The sequence below is a fragment of the Anomaloglossus baeobatrachus genome, chromosome 3 (assembly GCF_048569485.1).
Source record: "Anomaloglossus baeobatrachus isolate aAnoBae1 chromosome 3, aAnoBae1.hap1, whole genome shotgun sequence".
NCBI lineage: Eukaryota > Metazoa > Chordata > Amphibia > Anura > Aromobatidae > Anomaloglossus > Anomaloglossus baeobatrachus.
In genome coordinates, this window is record NC_134355.1 from 113285266 (window position 1) to 113303718 (window position 18453).

At 45.1% G+C, this 18453-nt stretch overlaps 1 protein-coding gene across 3 annotated transcripts in view; it reads right to left on the reverse strand.

The window, feature by feature from the left end:
- Positions 1 to 917: 917 nt before the first annotated feature.
- The window catches only part of KIZ (kizuna centrosomal protein), a 272861-nt gene continuing 255325 nt past the window's right edge, over positions 918 to 18453 (reverse strand). For all 3 annotated transcript variants that reach the window (XM_075339381.1, XM_075339380.1, XM_075339382.1), the window contains one exon: positions 918 to 3541. In XM_075339381.1, the coding sequence (XP_075195496.1) occupies positions 3438 to 3541 (104 nt within the window). In that variant the 3' untranslated portion in view covers positions 918 to 3437. The remainder of the gene's footprint in view (positions 3542 to 18453) is intronic.

Here is an 18453-nt window from a genome sequence, read left to right on the forward strand (position 1 = left end):
AGTATATTTAGTGAGCCTTAATGGGGTCATAAACCCATCTATAATTTGCCCCTCCTGATGCCCCATGATATGTATATGTCTATTATACTTCCATAGTTATACTTATCCTGGTCTTTTTACTCATTTGTGTGCGTTTGAACTCTTATTAAGTGTTTCCTTTTAAATATATATCAACTAAATACTAGGATTTTATGAGGTGTTTTTTTCTGTACATTTGTTATTTTTGTGAATACCTATGTCAAACATTTCTAGTTGTAAGTAATCATTATTAATCTATGGAGTGGTTGTTCATGTATCCATTTGTTTTTGGACTGTGAGTGGAGACATGTCCATTTTTGATTGAAGTAATGGACAGCACGTGGATGGTATCAATGTATAATCCGTGTGCTGCCCGTAATTAACAGTGCAATGTATAGGAGAAGTTTGCATTTTATTTATTGTATCATAAGTGAAAATCATTGAAGAATCTTTGATGGTAAAACTAACCATACACTGATGAAATTCAGACTGTTTTTTTGCATCCAATAAAGGGAACCTGTCGTCAGTTTTTTCCCTATTAAACCAAAAAGATCACTTTCTGCAGCTCCTGGGCTCCATTCTAGGAAGATGCACCTTGTTGCTGGCCCCCCTTGCAGACCCCTAAAAGAACTTTATAAAATCTTACCATTTCCTATGCAAATGAGTTTGGTTAGCCAGATGGGCGGCTCTAATTCGGCTCCTGTCCCCCCTCCTGCCGCTGTTCGCCGTCCCGCAGTCATGATTTACATGGATGATGCCGCCCCCGTCATCATCCATGCTGCTGGAGTCTCGGGCAGGCGCATTTCGCTGTGCCCCAATCGTGGGGCTGAGCATAAAGTTTCCCTCGCATGAGCGCCGGTGATGTAGTTGCGCAGCCGTGAGATTATGGACGGGTACGAGGATGGCGCTGGTGAGGTCATACACCGCCCATAATCTCGCGCCTGCGCAACTACATCACCTGCGCTCGCGCAAGGGAAACTTTATGGTCAGTCCCATGATAGGGGCACAGCGAAATGCGCCTGCGCGAGACTCCAGCAGCCTGGATGATGACGGGGGCAGCATCATCCATGTAAATAATGACTGGGGGACGGCGAACAGCGGCAGAAGGGGGGACAGGAGCCGAATTAGAGCCCACCCATCTGGCCAACCAAACTCATTTGCATAGGAAACGGTAAGATTTTATAAAGTTCTTTTAGGAGTCTGCAAGGGGGGCCAGCAACAAAATGCACCTTCATAGAATGCAGCTCAGGAGCTGCAGAAGGTGATATTTTTGGTTTAATAGGGAAAAAACTAGTGACAGGTTCCCTTTAAATGTCATGGAGGCTTGAATGTGGCTTAAAAGACAGTTTTGCCTATAAAACCTGCATGAAAATATGGAGATGGCTGTCTCGCACACTTCAATGAAGTCGATATGCCCTTGATTGATATTTTATTAAACTGCCAAATTTTCCACTTTTCTCTCTCAATGCAGTAATAAACCTGAAATTTTATGAGTGAGTGATGCAAGATAGCGGTTTAACCAGCAACATGTTTATGGTTTGGCAGTCCCCACAGACAAGTGAAATGGTAGATCCTGCCTACAGTTATCCCATGTCTACAACTAACTTCAACTGGTTGTTAGTATAAGAATTTTTTTTCCCAGAAACAGTGCCACTCTTGTTCTTGAGCCAAGTCTGGAACTACAGCTCATACTCATTTAATCCCTTCAGCCCCAGAGCCTTTTCCGTTTTTGTTTTTTGCTCCTCTTCTTCCGAGAGCCGTAACTTTTTTAATTTTCCGTCAATCTTGCCATATGAGGGCTTGTTTTTTGCAGGACGAGTTGTACTTTCAAATGAAACCATAAGTTTTACCATATGGTGTACTGGAAAGCAGCAGAAAAATTCCAAGTGTGGAAAAACTGCAAAACAAGTGTGATCGCACAATAGTTTTAGGGATATTTTATTCACCATGTTCACTATATGGTAAAACTGATGTGTCATTGTGATGCCTGAAGCCGGTGCGAGTTTGTAGACACCAAACATGTGTAGGTTTACTTGTATCTAAGGGGTTAAAAAAAAAATCACAAGTTTGTCCAATAAAAGTGGCGCATGTTTTGCGCCATTTTCCGAAACCTGTAGCGTTCTCATTTTTCAGGATCTATGGCTCAGTGATGGCTTATCTTTTGCGTCTCAAGCTGACGTTTCTAATGGTACAATTTGTGCGCAGATGCTACGTTTTGATCGCCTGTTATTGCATTTTGTGCAAAACTTGCAGCAACCAAAAAACGTAATTTTGGCAATTGGAATTTTTTTTGCCGCTACGCCGTTTACTGATCAGATTAATTGATTTTAGATTTTGATAGATCGGGCATTTCTGAACATGGCGATACCAAATATGTGTATTTTTTTAAATTTTTTAACCCTTTAATTTTCAATGCGGCGAAAGGGGGGTGATTTGAACTTTTAGTTTTTGTTTTTTTTTTAAAGCTTATTTTTACTTTTTTTAAAATTTTACTAGTCCCCCTAGGGGGCTATAGCGATCAGCAATCCGATCGCTCTGCCCTATCTGCAGATCTCAGCTACAGAGCTGAGAACTGCAGATATGGTGCTTTACTCTCTGTGCTGGCACTATGCCGGCACTGAAAGGAAGTGACTCATGTTAGCTACAGGCGTCATCACATGACCCTGTGCTACCATGGCAACCACTGAAAGTCACGTGATCACGCACGTGACTTCCGGTGGGGCGGCGGTAAGTAAATGTAATGGCTGCGCGCATATACATCTCACTGCCAGACTTTGGCAGCGAGATGTAAGGGGTTAAATGTTGCGAGTGGAAGCGATTCCACTCGTAACATGCAGGTACACATGTCAGCTGTTAAAAACAGCTGATATGTGCACGGATCGCCGCATCCTGCCCGCGGCAGGGGGCGGGGCTTAACGTCACATGCTCCATGATGGATAGATCCGTCATTGGTCGTTAAGGGGTTAAAGAGGAGCTTTCACCAAATTTTTTCGTGTTGAACTAGACACAGGATGTACTAGTACCTATATCATTACATGTCACACACTGAGAAACTTACTCTAACTTAGGGTGGGGTCGTGTTCTGCTTTCTCCAGTGTGTTGCTACCTGCTTATGATTGGTCAGCATCATACAGGGGAATAAAATACACGTCTTCATTGAAATCTGTTTGTTAACAGCCACTTGGACTCCACTAAAGCCAACTCATTAAGTGCCAAATACTTTGAGGCGAAATAAAAAAAATATTTTATTCTACTCTGCTGTCATATACATTGTGTATCTAGTTTAACATGAAAAATTTGATAAAGGTTCCTCTTTAACGGAAACATCAAAACAGGTATAACAGACCAAATAATGTAGCCCAAGTAAAAAGCAAAAACAAGTATAGCAAACATAAAATATTCATTCCCAGACATTTGTCCTAATCGAAGAAGTCATCAAAGTCATCACCCACAACGTGATCTGCTTGTGGTCTTAGAATGGCTTCAATATCCGAGCTGCTGTCGTCCGATTCCCCCCAAAAAGCTGTGAAAAAGACATTAAAAGGAATAACAATGTAACAACAATGAACTTGTAAGTATAAATGCATAAAAACATATAGAAAACTGTATGGATTCTTAGTCAGTCATATAATAACGCACAATAAAACCAGAGAAAATACAGCAAATACCTAGATTCCTTGCAGCATCTGATCACCTTGACAAGCTATGAATTACCTTGCTTCCCAAAAGCAAAATGATAGTGTTGTAAGGTCACACTTGTAAGAATTGGAAAATAAGTAGGAAACTGTTGAACACAATGCGAGGGAGCGTGTCACTCAAATAGCTGTACTATTATCCCACTGAGATTACACAGAATACGACTGAGCCGGTAACAAAGGAAATGTGCCCCTTACAATTAGGGCAGGATAACACGAAACATTTCTACCCTTGGAGACTGATGACAGACATTTGATATTTATTGTGTCGGAGGAACTATTTTTAATCCTAAGAAAGTGAAGGTATGAGCAGAAATGTGAGGATCACACGCAGAAAGAAATTCAGGGACAGATGGTATTCAACGAATAAAATAGAACATTATATACTCGAGGTTCTCAGACAAGCACAAAGCACTGGGTCGGAGGTTAGCATGTTGTCATTGTTTTCTATATTACATTTTAGAAGTATGACTTATTGTTGTAGCAAAATATCCTAGATAACAAAGAGTCGGCGTCACATTACAGCCTATAAAAAGATTACAGTAATTAGAAGCCGACTCTGTGCTGAATAGGACAATGCCCACTAATGATGGAGATAATACTGTAAGGGAAAAATGCTTAAAGCATTCACCACTTCTCACCTGATTGTTGGACTTATACTTATGTATGGTCCAGCATTAATGCGATTTTCAGATTTAAAGAAGCACTCCAGGAACAAATGTTATTTATTTCTCCATTTGTAATCTACATGAGATGATTAATAGCTCTGGCAATTTTCTTTGCGAATACCTTATTCATGATTTATCAGCACCATGCTGGTGTGTCATGTCACATACAGGCACTTGTGTGTGAACCTTAAAGTAATCTCTCTATCCCTTCCTATGAGACTAGACATCCCCTTACACATTAGATAAAAGTCATCCATTGGATTCTGGCAGCAGCTCTCTCAAAGAGAACAAGTGAATACTGAGTTAAGCCAACTGTCCCTGTGTAAAGCTGAGTAAAGCCCGCTTTACACGCTGCAATGTATCTTACGATGGGTCGGCGGGGTCACGTCGTAAGTGACGCACATCCGGCATCGTAAGGTACATTGCAGTGTGTGACAGGTACGTTCGATTGCGATTGAATAAAAATCCGTTCATCGCATACATGTCGTTCATTCCTCATGAATTGAACGTGAGGTTGTTCAATGTTCCCGAGGCAGCACACATCGCAGTGTGTGACACCCCGGGAACATTGAACAGATCTTACCGGCGTCCCGCGGCTGCAGCCTGCTATGCGGAAGGAAAGAGGTGGGCGGGATGTTTACGTCCCGCTCATCTCCGCCCCTCCGCTTCTATTGGCCGACTGCCGCGTGACGTGGATGTGACGCCGAACGTCCCTCCCACTCCAGGAAGTGGACGTTCGCCGCCCACATCGAGGTCGTATGGACGGGTAAGTACATGTGACGGGGGTTAATCGTTTGTGCGGCACGTTCAACAAATTGAACGTGCCACACATACGATGGAGGCGTTGCAAATCGCATACGATATCGTATGCGAAATTGCAACGTGTAAACCAGGCTTAAGGAGTATGAGCTGTCAACTTCATGAACTTAACGAGAACTCGGAAACCCCGTCTTACGTGCTTTATTCTTTAACGAAAATAAAAATATCCTATTCACATCTCCCATGATACAATTCCAAATATGTCGGCACCGGGTCTGCCAGAGCTCACGTGACATTATTATGCCACATAAGCCCTGCAACCAATTAGTGGCAACTAATAAGCATAATTATTATGCCACAAAAGCCCTGCAGACAATGTCACGTGAGCCCTGGGAGACTCAGCGCCAACATCGCTGAACGGTGCTGGTACGGGAGACGAGCACGATCATTTTATTTTATGTTGGGGAACATAGTATTTAAGATGGGATTTCCAACATATTGTACGATAGTTTGTATAAGAACAATCTAATGTATTTGGCCAGCTTTACATAAAGGCACTCATTGGGATGGATAAAGAAAATAACTTCTGACCCATAGAGAGTTAGAATCACGCCTGACCACCCAAAGACCAGTACAGAAACAAACTTTATTTTTAAAACTACAAGATACAACCAGGTAGATAGATAGTATATTATATATACATATATATACTAGCTGTAGTACCCGGGTGTTGCCTGGGATAGTAACTATCTCTCTTCGAGTTTCTGTCTGTCTCTGTCTGTATAAGTTTCTATGTCTGTCTCTGTATCAGTCTGTCTGTCTGTCTCTCTCTATCTCTGTGTCTGTCTGTCTCTCTCTGTCTGTCTCTTTCCAGGTCTGTCTCTTTCCAGGTCTGTCTCTTTCCCGGTCTGTCTCTTTCCCGGTCTGTCTCTTTCCCAGTCTGTCTCTTTCCCAGTCTGTCTCTTTCCCAGTCTGTCTCTTTCCCAGTCTGTCTCTTTCCCAGTCTGTCTCTTTCCCAGTCTGTCTCTTTCCCAGTCTGTCTCTTTCCCAGTCTGTCTCTTTCCCAGTCTGTCTCTTTCCCAGTCTGTCTCTTTCCAGGGCTGTCTCTTTCCAGGGCTGTCTCTTTCCAGGGCTGTCTCTTTCCAGGGCTGTCTTTTTCACCGTCTGTCTCTTTCCAGGGCTGTCTCTTTCCAGGGCTGTCTCTTTTCCCGGCTGTCTCTTTCCATGGCTGTCTCTTTCCCCATCTGTCTCTTTCCAGGTCTGTTTCTTTGCCCGTCTGTCTCTTTGCCCGGCTGTCTCTTTGCCCACCTGTTTCTTTCCAGGGCTGTCTCTTTCCAGGGCTGTCTCTTCCCAGGGTAAGTAGAAAAATGAAGTATTCAGCTCACCCATGTAAAGTCCTCCAGTCTGCGGTGGATGCACGTAGTCCCTCGGGCAGGCAGGCCCGGTTCCAGAATGAATAGTAGCAAAAAAGTGAGTGGGACTCAGCACCAATGCGGATGAATAAAAATCTTCACACTTTATTGAGATAAATTTAAAATATAACAAGCTTAAAAAGCCACATGGCAAGCCGCATGGCGGTTTTGGATGATCTGTGATCCTCGTTATATTTTAAATTTATCTCAATAAAGCATGAAGATTTTTATTCATCCGCATTGGTGCTGAGTCCCACTCACTTTTTTTGCTACTATTGTCTCTTCCCAGGGCTGTCTCTTTCACCATCGGTCTCTTTCCCCTTCTGTCTCTTTCCCCTTCTGTCTCTTTCCCCTTCTGTCTCTTTCCCCTTCTGTCTCTTTCCAAGGCTGTCTCTTTCCAGGTCTGTCTCTTCCAGGTCTGTCTCTTTGCCCGTCTGTCTCTTTGCCCGTCTGTCTCTTTGCCCGTCTGTCTCTTTCCAGGGCTGTCTCTTACCCGGTCTGTCTCTTTCCCAGGCTGTCTCTTTCCCAAGCTGTCTCTTTCCCAAGCTGTCTCTTTGCCCAGCTGTCTCTTTCCAGGGCTGTCTCTTTCCAGGGCTGTCCCTTTGCCTGTCTGTCTCTTTCCAGGGCTGTCTCTTTCCAGGGCTGTCTTTTTCCAGGGCTGTCTCTTTGCCCAGCTGTCTTTGTCTCTATCTCTTTGTCTCTTTCCCTGTCTGTCTCCGTCTGCGTCTCTGTCTGTCTGTCTTATTTTGTCCCTATAGCAACCACTGACAGTTGCTATTAATTGCCCGTATCTCCCAGCTCAATTCAGATTAATGGAGGCAGGATTTTGGAGAGTACCTGTAAAGTGCAGGGTTAATTTTTCCCGTCAAAACATAGTCTATGACGTTCCCTGGGTCACATGGGGCGTCTGTGCAAAATTTCATGATTGTAAATGCGACGGTGCGGATTCCTTTAGCGGACACACATACACACACACACACACACACACACACTCAGCTTTATATATTAGATATATACAGTACAGACCAAAAGTTTGGACACACTTTCTCATCTCTAGAACTACTGTTAAGAGGAGACTTTGTGCAGCAGGCCTTCATGGTAAAATAGCCGCTAATAAACCACTGCTAAGGACAGGCAAGAAGCAGAAGAAACTTGTTTGGGTTAAAGAACACAAGGAATGGACATTAGACCAATAGAAATCTGTGCTTTGGTCTGATGAGTCCAAATTTGAGATCTTTGGATCCAACCACCGTGTCTTTGTAGAAAAGGTGAACGGATGGACTCTACATGGCTGGTTCCCACCGTGAAGCATAGAGGAGGAGGAAGTGTGATGGTGTGGGGGTGGTTTGCTGGTGACATTGTTGGGGATTTATTCAAAGTTGAAGGCATACTGAACCAGCATGCCTACCACAGCATCTTGCAGCGGCGTGCTATTCCATCCGGTTTGCGTTTAGTTGAACCATCATTTATTTTTCAACAGGACAATGACCCCAAACACACCTCCAGGCTGTGTAAGGGCTGTTTGACTAAGAAGGAGAGTGATGGGGTGCTATGCCAGATGACCTGGTCTCCACAGTCTCCAGACCTGAACCCAATCGAAATGGTTTGGGGTGAGCTGGACCGCAGAGTGAAGGCAAAAGGGCCAACAAGTGCTAAGCATCTCTGGGAACTCCTTCAAGACTGTTGGAAAACCATTTCCGGTGGCTACCTCTTGAAGCTCATCAAGAGAATGCCAAGAGTGTGCAAAGCAGTAATCAAAGCAAAAGGTGGCTACTTTGAAGAACCTAGAAGATAAGACATATTTTCAGTTGTTTCACACTTTTTTAAGTATTTCATTCCAAATGTTTTAATTCATAGTTTTGATGCCTTCAATGTGAATCTACAATTTTCAGTCCTGAAAATAAAAGAATCTCTTTGAATGAGAAGGTGTGTCCAAACTTTTGGTCTGTACTGTATATATATATATATATGTATATATATATATATATACAGTGCTTTTTTTGCGGTAGTACGCGCCGGTCCGGTAATATGAAGAGCGCTGAGGATAAGCACCTCTGGCTCTGTCCACATGGCTAATTTGTAAATTTGCTATACCATCAGCCATTGGCTGGAGCAGGGTGACCTCTGTGTCTCCCCCCCCCCCTCCGATCTGATTGGAGCTAGCATCCATGTGACGCTATCCCTCCAATCAGATGTGGAGGGGCGGTGGGTGCCCGCCCTCTTCAAGATGTTCATGGACGCTGAAGATTGATGTCACAGCCGGTCACCCCGATCTGCTGCCATCCGGTAAGGTATTTGCTCCCCTCTGCTGTCTTCCACTCCCCTCCCGGCCTCCGTTGCCCCCCATCGTCCGATTCCACCCCCCCACCGACCTCCGCTCCCTCCCACCTGGACTGTAATCACTGTGCTGCTCCTGCCGCCGGCGATCGGGTCCCCCAGTACTCGCCCCCCCATCCCCCACTGCTCACCCCCCCGTCACCCAGTGCTCACCCCCCCCGTCACCCAATGCTCACCCCCCCATCCCCCAGTGCTCACCCCCCCGCTACCACCGGTGCCATGTCCGCTCCCAGCTGCTAAGCGGGAACACTAGAAAAAAAAATCTCACACTTACCGGTCTGCAGCCTCCCGGGACACGTCTGATCGGCTTCAGGACCTGCCGGTAATCAGCTGATGCAGTCACGCTACGGCATCAGCTGACAGTCTAAGTCCAGCGGTGGGGGCGGCTTTTTACTGCCCAACTGGTTTAAGCGATTAGGTGATGCTCTGTGGTGACTGCAGCAGCTGATTACCGGCGGCTCCTGGAGCGATCAGTCGTGTACCGGGATTTTGCAGACAGGTGAGTAGTTTTTTTTTTTTGCACTGATGCATCAGCTGATTGTATAAACGACTTTTATACAATCAGCTGTCCTTTAACCTGACATCATCTGATCGCTTTGCCTTCCAGCAAACCGATCAGATGATATTGGATCCGGGTTGGACGGCGCGGGACCCTTGACCCAGGATTACTGCGGAGGGGGGGTTCTTTATTTCAATAAAGATGGAGTCACTAATTGTGTTGTGTTTAATTCTAATAAAAATATTTTCTCTGTCTTGTGTTTTTTTTATCTTTACAAGAAATTCATGGTGGCCATGTCTAATATTGGCGTGACACCATGAATTTTGGGCTTAGGGCCAGTTGATAATATACAGCTGGCCCTAATCCCTTATTACCCAGCGAGCCACCCGTTACCAGGGCCGCTGAAAGAGTTGGATACAGCACCAGAATATGGCGCTTCTATGAAAGTGCCATTTTCTGGGGAGGCTGCGGACTGCAATTCGCAGCAGGGGTGCCCAGAAAGCTTGGGCACTCTAAGCTGCGGATTCCAATCCCCAGCTGCCTAGTTGTACCTGGCTGGACACAAAATTTGTGCGAAGCCCACGTCATTTTTTTTTTTCTTAAATTACTTCATGAAATTCATGAAATAATTAAAAAAAGGGCTTCTCTATATTTTTGGTTCTCAGCCGGGTACAAATAGGCAGCTGGGGGTTGGGGGCAGCCCGTACCTGCCTGCTGTACCTGGCTAGCATACAAAAATATGGCAAAGCCCACGTCATTTTTTTTTTTTTACATTTTACGTTTTTGGGCAAAAAACTCCTGCATACAGTCTTGGCTGAAGGATGCTCTGAGCCTTGTAGTTCGGCAGCTGCTGTCTGCTCTCCTGCATACACTAGTGGATGGAGTATGCTGAGCCTTGTAGTTCTGCTCCCCCTGCCTCTCTCTCCTGCATACACTAGTGGATGGAGTATGCTGAGCCTTGTAGTTCTGCACCCCCTGCCTCTCTCTCCAGCATACAGTACCGTATGTAGTAAACTGTGCACAGGATCTCCCGGCAGCACGACAGCACTCCCTCCCACTCCTCAAACTCGCCCCCACCCCCCCTCCTCAATCTTGGCCGCCGGAACCTAACAGCACCCCCCCTCCTCGTCTCAGATGCGTACCAGCAAATATTTTTTTTTACAAAAAAGCATTGTATATATATATATATACATCCTACATATACACTCACACACTGATGAGCAAAAGGGTAAGGGCGGCTTTGCACACTACGACAACGCAGGTGCGATGTCGGTGGGGTCAAATCGAAAGTGACGCACATCCGGCGTCACTTGCGATGTCGTAGTGTGTAAATCCTAGATGATACGATGAACGAGCGCAAAAGCGTCGTTATCGTATCATCGGTGCAGGCTCCGACATCTCCATTATGCCTGTGCCGCGACAGGTACGATGTAGTTCCTCGTTCCTGCGGCAGCACACATCGCTGTGTGTGAAGCCGCAGGATCGAGGAACATCTCCTTACCTGCCGCCAGCGGCTATGCGGAAGGAAGGAGGTGGGCGGGATGTTTACATCCTGCTCATCTCCGCCCCTCCGCCGCCATTGGCCGCCTGCCGTGTGACGTCGCTGTGACGCCGCACGACCCGCCCTCTTAGGAAGGAGGCGGGTCGCCGGTCAGAGCGACGGTCGCAGGGCAGGTGAGTGCATGTGAAGCTGGCGTAGCGATAATTATCGCTACGCCAGCTATCACAAGATATCATATCTGCGACAGGGGCGGGGACTATCGCGTGCGACATCGCAGCATCGGCTTGCGATGTTGCAACGTGCAAAGCCCGCCTTAGGCTATGTGCACACTAGAAAAAGGATTTTTCTTAAGAAATTTCTTGAGAGTGAAAGATTAGCGCACCTGCGTTAAAAAATGCACCAAAAACGCACCTGCGTTTTTACCGCGATTTGGTGCATTTTTGGTGCGTTTTTGATGCGTTTTTACCTCTGGTTGCGCCCTGCGTTATTGTGCCATTATCTATGGCAAATTACACAGTTAGCTGCAGAAAAGAAGTGACATGCTCATTCTTTTTCTTAAGAAAATCTACTGAAAGAATTTTCTTAAGAAAAAAACGCAGTGTGTGCACAGCTAATTTTTTTTGCCATAGGTTTTGCTGGGGAATGTCTGCAGAAAGGTTACAAGAATTTCTCAAGAAATTTCTGCAGCAAAAACGCACCAAATACGCAGGTAAAAAATGCAGTGTGTGAACATAGCCTAATAATGTTTCGAACATTTAACTTTCAGGCTCCATATCGCAGCATCCACTACAGCTTTCAACGTGAGACTAGCTTCATTTTAAAGACAATCATCCTGGCTATTTCATATATGAATTTGATTAGCAACTATTTAGCATATGATTAGTTATATGATTCAGCTCTCCTACATCTGAAATTACAGAGCGCAATCATGGAACATGTCCGCACGCTGTAATTGCAGGCAGAGAATGAGCCGTGATCAGCGGTGACACAGGTTAGTTGCGCACACAGCAGAAAAGTTCCCATGGTCATCCACCTGTAAGCGTAGCTAACCTGACCTCAAGTGGGGTCAATGAGTTTAATGAAGTACCCTGAGGTCAGGTTACCTGCGATCACTGGTGGAGGACCATGGGAACCTTTCTGCTGTGACCGCAACTAACCTGAGTGATGTCACCGTTGATCGTTGCTGCTCATCTATTCACTGCCTGCAGTTACAGCATGCGGACATATTCTATGATCGCGCGCTGTAAAGTCAGATGTAGCAGAGTTGAATCTTTGTGGGACTTCCTGAACACTGCATCGGAACTGCCTGCAGTGGTGTTTTGGGGGTTAATAAAGGGGTTAAAGAGGGTTTTTCTTAGTATTTTAATCTAAATAATTTTTTTCAGTGTTTGTTTTTATTTACTTTCACTTACAGTTTAGTAATGGGGGGGGTCTCATAGACACCTCCCATTACTAATCTAAGGCTTGGTGGCAACTGTGAGCTGCCATCAACCTCTCATTACCCCGATTTCCACTGCACCAGGGAAATCGGGATGAGCCGGGTAAAGTGCCAGGCTTGTCGCATTTAATGGCTGCGACAATCTTGAGAGGTTGCAGGCTGCTATTTTTAATCTGGGAGAGCCCAATAAGCATGGGTCTCCTCAGCATGAGAAAACCAACCCCCAGCTGTCAGCTTTATCATGGCTGGGTATCAAAATTGGGGAGACTGCATGCATTTTTTTTTTTTAAATCATTTATTTAAATAAATTAAAAAAAAAGGCTTAATGTGGTCCCTCTTATTTTGATACACAGCCAAGATAAGCACACAGCTGTAGCCGTATGCTTTATTTGTGCATGGTATCATAATATAAGGGGACCCTATGCCAATTTATTTACTAATTTTTACACCAATATAGACAACTAGACAGCATCTCTGACTGAAAGCAGTCAGATACGCTACAGCAGCATGGAGACTGGTAAGTATAAAGTGCTTGCTCCAAACCCTCTATCCCTTCTACCATTTTTAAGCATCTGATTTGGGTCCCCAGACACTTATAAGAAACCGGCGTCCAGCGGATATCTGGAAACAATTCTGGGCCCGAACCGGGGTTTTTTTTAAACCTGGTTGGCCCTGCCAATCCCACTTATCTGGTAATCCGCCCATCACTACAGGTAAGTAATGGTTATTGCTTTGTTGTATAACATTCTCCACTGCTGGACAAATTTTGTACAATTTCAGAAAATCCTTTCATTTGCCGCAAAGGTTTTGGTCTTATATAGGCAAGTATAGTGCCTTTTGTTTATAGGAATTATAATTTATGAGGGTCCGTTGTCTATTCAAATACCTGAAGTTAGTGGTAGATATAATAGCTATAATGAATGCTTTCATTTTTCCCTAAACCCTACCTTTCCCATGCCGATATTCATGATTGCTAAGCTGATTTCTATAAAACAGAGCAGTGTCTAGTGATGGATAAAGTGGAATCAGATCTCTGGGTTCTTCCTATCACCTCGGTGCTTAGTTGTTAAAGCTAAATCATTTTGTGCCCCTTCTGCTAGTAGCCAGATCCTTACAATACTCTTTTGTCACCACATTTACTAGACAGCATACATTTGCATTCTATAATTTAAGGTAGTGGATACTATGTATATATTATGTACTTTTCTGACAGATTTAAAGGGAACCTGACAACTGATTAATGAGGCACAAACCACAGGCAGCATTAATCACAGCTTGGCTCCATCATTTGAGCTTGATAAGCTTTACCCTGAAACACTGCAGTCTTTCAGAGCAAGCATACATTTAAAAGCCAGCCAGGGACCATGACGCTTAGGTCACTAGTCAAAGAGCTCCAAGAAAATGGTCATTGGTGACTTCTCCCTGTTCTGCTGTGCATGACTGACAGGTCTCTGCTTTAAAGGTGTTCTCTACTACTTGGACAACCCCTTCTTATTCCCCATGTTCACCTGCATAAAAATAACAAAGCCTATACTCACCTTTGGTGCGGTTCCAGTGATGTTGCAACTCACGTTCCCAGGGCCCACGTGACGTTATGACATGCGAGTCCTGCGACTAATCAGTGCTGGCTTCCTTGTCCCCGCCTTTATATGGTAAAATAATTAACAGGAAGTGAGAACTGCTGATGATGGCTATGATGATAGTCAGCGGCAGGTGGTGGAATGGAGCAATCTGTCATAGTGGTATTTCCAATGTGCAGGTAGCGGGTGCACTGTTCTATCCTCTCACCTACACTCCAACAGCATGATCATGGGACCCTGATGGGTTGCTGTGACGGCCAGGGGTCTTCTGAAGAGCCCTGGGCTTGTCATGAGGGTACCCCGGTGAAAGCCAGCCTGTCGCTGGCATTCAAAAGAGACTGTGATTTTTGCTATAAACAATAATGTGGTATTGATGTATAAAGCATAAGCTATTGGATGATCACAGGTTTAAGTCCCCATAAGGGACTAACAAATAAAATATAGTGAAAAGTAAAAAAAAAAAAAAAAAAAGTAAAAGAACAAAGAAAATATATACATAAAAGTTCAAATCAATCTCCTTTTCCCACTTTAGAAATTAACAAATAAAAAATAAATGCAAATATTTTGTATCACTGGTGAATCAGATGTGGTCAAAACACCATTCATTTTGCAGGTGTTGTAATATGTTAATGCCACTGTGCAGAGACTTTTATATCTTACCTCATAAGTCAAAAACATAGGTAGTCTAGCTGGTAGCAAAATATGTGCAAAGGGATAAAAATTTAAAATGAGACAGTGCCAATCACCACAGTATGGACATATACAGTGCGCTCCAAATTATTATGCAAATACTCTTTTTCTGATTTTCCAAAATGGTCGATACAAATGAGTCAGTATAATGTTCAAACCATCAACTGTTAAGAGTATATCTTATAATACAGTGGAACCTCGGTTAACAAGTAACCCAGTTAGCGAGTATTCTGCTTAACGAGCAAAGCTTGCTGTAAATTTGTAACTCACTTTACGAGCAAGCTTTGCCATACGAGCAAAATACTCACAGCACACACTTCCGGTTCCGTACATCCACCGCGCTCTGACCTGCTCTTACAGTCCGCACAAACAGGTACAAACACACACATATTATGCTCACCTTACCTTCCATTCCATCGCCGGCCTCATGGTTCTTGTAGTTCGCCGCTACAGGATGTGTATCGGTAACTATCGCGACGAGGGAGGAACTTCCGCTGTCAGCCGCTACTCAAAGGCAGCGCGCTGACCAATCAGAAGCAGACGACTCCTGCCTTTGACGTCAGCGCACTGGCAGTGGACGTTCCGGCATCGGTCGCGATGGTTACACGATACACATCCTGTACCGGCGAACTGCAAGAACCATGAGGCTGGCGATAGAACTTAAGGTAAGGTGAGCATAATATGTGTGTGCGCGTGTTTGTGAGTGTTTGTGCACGTGTGGAATGGCACAATATGGGACCAGGATGGGACATTCAACAAGTTGTGGAATGAATTGTCTGCATTGAAATGATTTCCTATGAGAAATCTTGCTTTGCTAGACAAGTAACTTGGTTAACAAGCACACTCCCAGAACGGATTGATCTCGTTAACCACGGTTCCACTGTATATCAAATTTTATTGGACAAACCTAATAATGATAACAGTATTTTTTTCAAAAGTAAAAAAACTCAAAATTCACTATTCCAAATTAGCATCTACAACAGAGTTTCCAAACATTTTAAAGGTTGTAAAAACTGAAAATGGTAATTTGATGAATTTGTAGCATTGAGAGGTCACATTTACGGAAATCAAAAGCTTTTCCAATCAAAATATCTTAACAGGTCAAGTTATATGTTAACACAGGACCCCTTCTTTGACATCAACTTCACAATTTTTGCATCCATTGAACTTGTGAGTTTTTGGAGAGTTTCTCCTTGAATTTCTTTGCAGGATGTCAGAATAGCCTTCCAGTGTGCAGTTTTGATGTGAACTGCCTCCCACACTCATAGATCTTTTGCTTTGGGATACTCCAAAAGATTCTCAACAAAGTTGATGTCAGGGAAGGCTGGTGGCCACACGATGACTCCAAGGCATCCTTTGCAGCCTGAGATGGTGCATTGTCATGCATGAAGATAATTTTGATATGGATAGCACTAATTTTCTTTCTGCTCTGAGTGTGAACTGAAGGTCATTTTAGGGTGATCTGATTGTTTTGCATGTGAGAATTGTATAAAAGGTGTGGTGGAGAAGGAGGAGAACTTAATTTCTCCATCTTCTCCAATGTCTGTGTCATTCTATATTGGACTGCACACACAGATGATATCTGAATGCAGTCCAATGTTTTGCACACACCCATTGACTTAAATGGGTGTGCGCCATACAATATATGCTATGAGTTGTTTTGCTAGTGTGAGCGTACCCTTAAGCCAATTAATTTGTCTGGCAGAAACCTTCCTCATTATGCCTTTATCTGCTCAAACCCATCTTGCTATGTAGCAGCACAAATGTCTTTAGAGTACAATAATTATACTTAAGTTTTTGTGAAATATCAGTGTCACAAACCACCGGGGGGGTCACTCAGAAATCCCCCGCGCTGGCTACCAGTACGTCACAATCGGGGGGTAACAAGTGGGGGTCACCCCTCCTTTATACCTCCCGACCGACAGACAGAGCACGTGACGCGCTCTCTAGCGCCCCTCTTATAGTCAGGCCAATTATGGAATTGCCCGACAATAAGCAAGGAGGCCGCTATACTACTTATGCCGATTATTGAAGGGTCCCCGGTGAGAGTAGGGTATATATTCCCCCGACCTCCGCGGGCGGAATATATAAAACCTCCCCGAATGTCACTGGCCTCCCCACAATAATCCTTGGCACAAACTCGCTGCCACCAACCGATTTACGGTAACTATTAGCCGAACACACAGACGTGGGATTCAAGATCGAGATAACAGAACAGCCCAAGATTAATTATATAATTTAATCAGCCTAAAGCACACTAGAAACTACAATATATACAATAGGGAATCTACAGAATATACATATGTCAGAGTACAGTTACAGATAAAGCATGGTTTACAAACAGGCATACACAGTTCCAGCAGTTACCTTGTGCGTCTGGCCACAGGGGGGCGCTGTAGACCAGGTTTCTAGGATCCTTCCCACAGATGTTTCCTACACGTGACCCCCAGCGAAAGAACACTGGAAAATGGCCGAAGTAGGGTTATCAACCTGGGCAAATCCAGGTCCCCTCCTACCTTAGTGACCTCACAGGGAAGCACTGCCACTCCCCCTGCATAGAGTCAGAGTAATATCCCAAAAGGGGCTATTACCTGCAACTCCGGACTGGGAGGTCCGATCGGGATGGTTCTGGTGCCATCAGATCCGCCCGGGTCCCCTCTGCATTTTGAGTCCACGCACGACTCATTTACCGGACTCCTACTAGCAGTTCTCTATATCTCGCCGCCCCAGGGTGCCATATACACTCCGAGGATATGCCCAGATTCGGCTCGAAGTCCCGATTTTAACGATGTAGGGGGTGTATGGCTGAGACGCACGGTAATATCATAACTGGGTATGATATTACGGAGCCAGCAGTATGCTCTCCTGTGGTGATTAGTTTCCTTTTGGTTTTGCCAGGTCACTGTCCACTTTCTTTGATGAGCGGACACAGCTCCCAGGGGCTCTTCCTCTCTCTCTTTGTTTTAGAGGCCTGAGGGAACACTAATCTCCATATCAGAGGAGATGGCTGTTAAAGGTGTAAGTGGAACACAGACCAGTTCCTTTGACACCTATCTGCTAAACAAACCGTTTATCCCTGTGGTAAATTTTCTGATTGAAGGAGTTGTGTGAAGGAAAGGGGGGGTGACACCAGGAGAGGGCTTCCTGACATAACTTGAATATCATGATTTATCGTCATATCTCCGGATTTACCTCACACCTCCCCCCTTTTGAGGGCGCTAGGGGGCAGCACACTCCGGTGTTCCCCCGTGCGCCCGTCCGCGACCTCTCCTTGTCGGGACAGCCCGTCTGCGTTACCGTGGTCACGGCCCCTTTTGTGTCGAATGGTGAAGTTGTATTGCTGGAGCGCCAGGCTCCATCGCAACAACCTGCCATTCGTCCCGGAGACAGTGTGTAACCAGCTGAGGGGATTGTGGTCCGTCTCCACGATGAAGTGGCGCCCGTATAGATAGGGTTGCAGACGCTGCAGGGCCCACACTATGGCCAGGCACTCCTTTTCCATCGTGGAATAGGCCACTTCCCTTGGTAACAGCTTCCTGCTCAGGTACAAGACTGGGTGCTCTTGGCTCGCAGAGTCCACCTGGCTGAGCACCGCACCGAGGCCGAAGTCACTGGCGTCGGTCTGTACTACAAACGGCCGCGTGAAGTCGGCTGCCTGTAGCACGGGCGGGCTGGACAGGGCGTCCTTTAGGGCCCGGAAGGCTGTCTCGCAGTCCATTGTCCAATCGACTGCAGAGGGCAGCTTCTTCTTGGTGAGGTCCGTCAAGGGCTTTGCCAGGCTACTATAGCATGGAACAAACCTCCTATAGTACCCAGCGGTCCCCAAGAAGGACATCACCTGCTTCTTGGTCCTGGG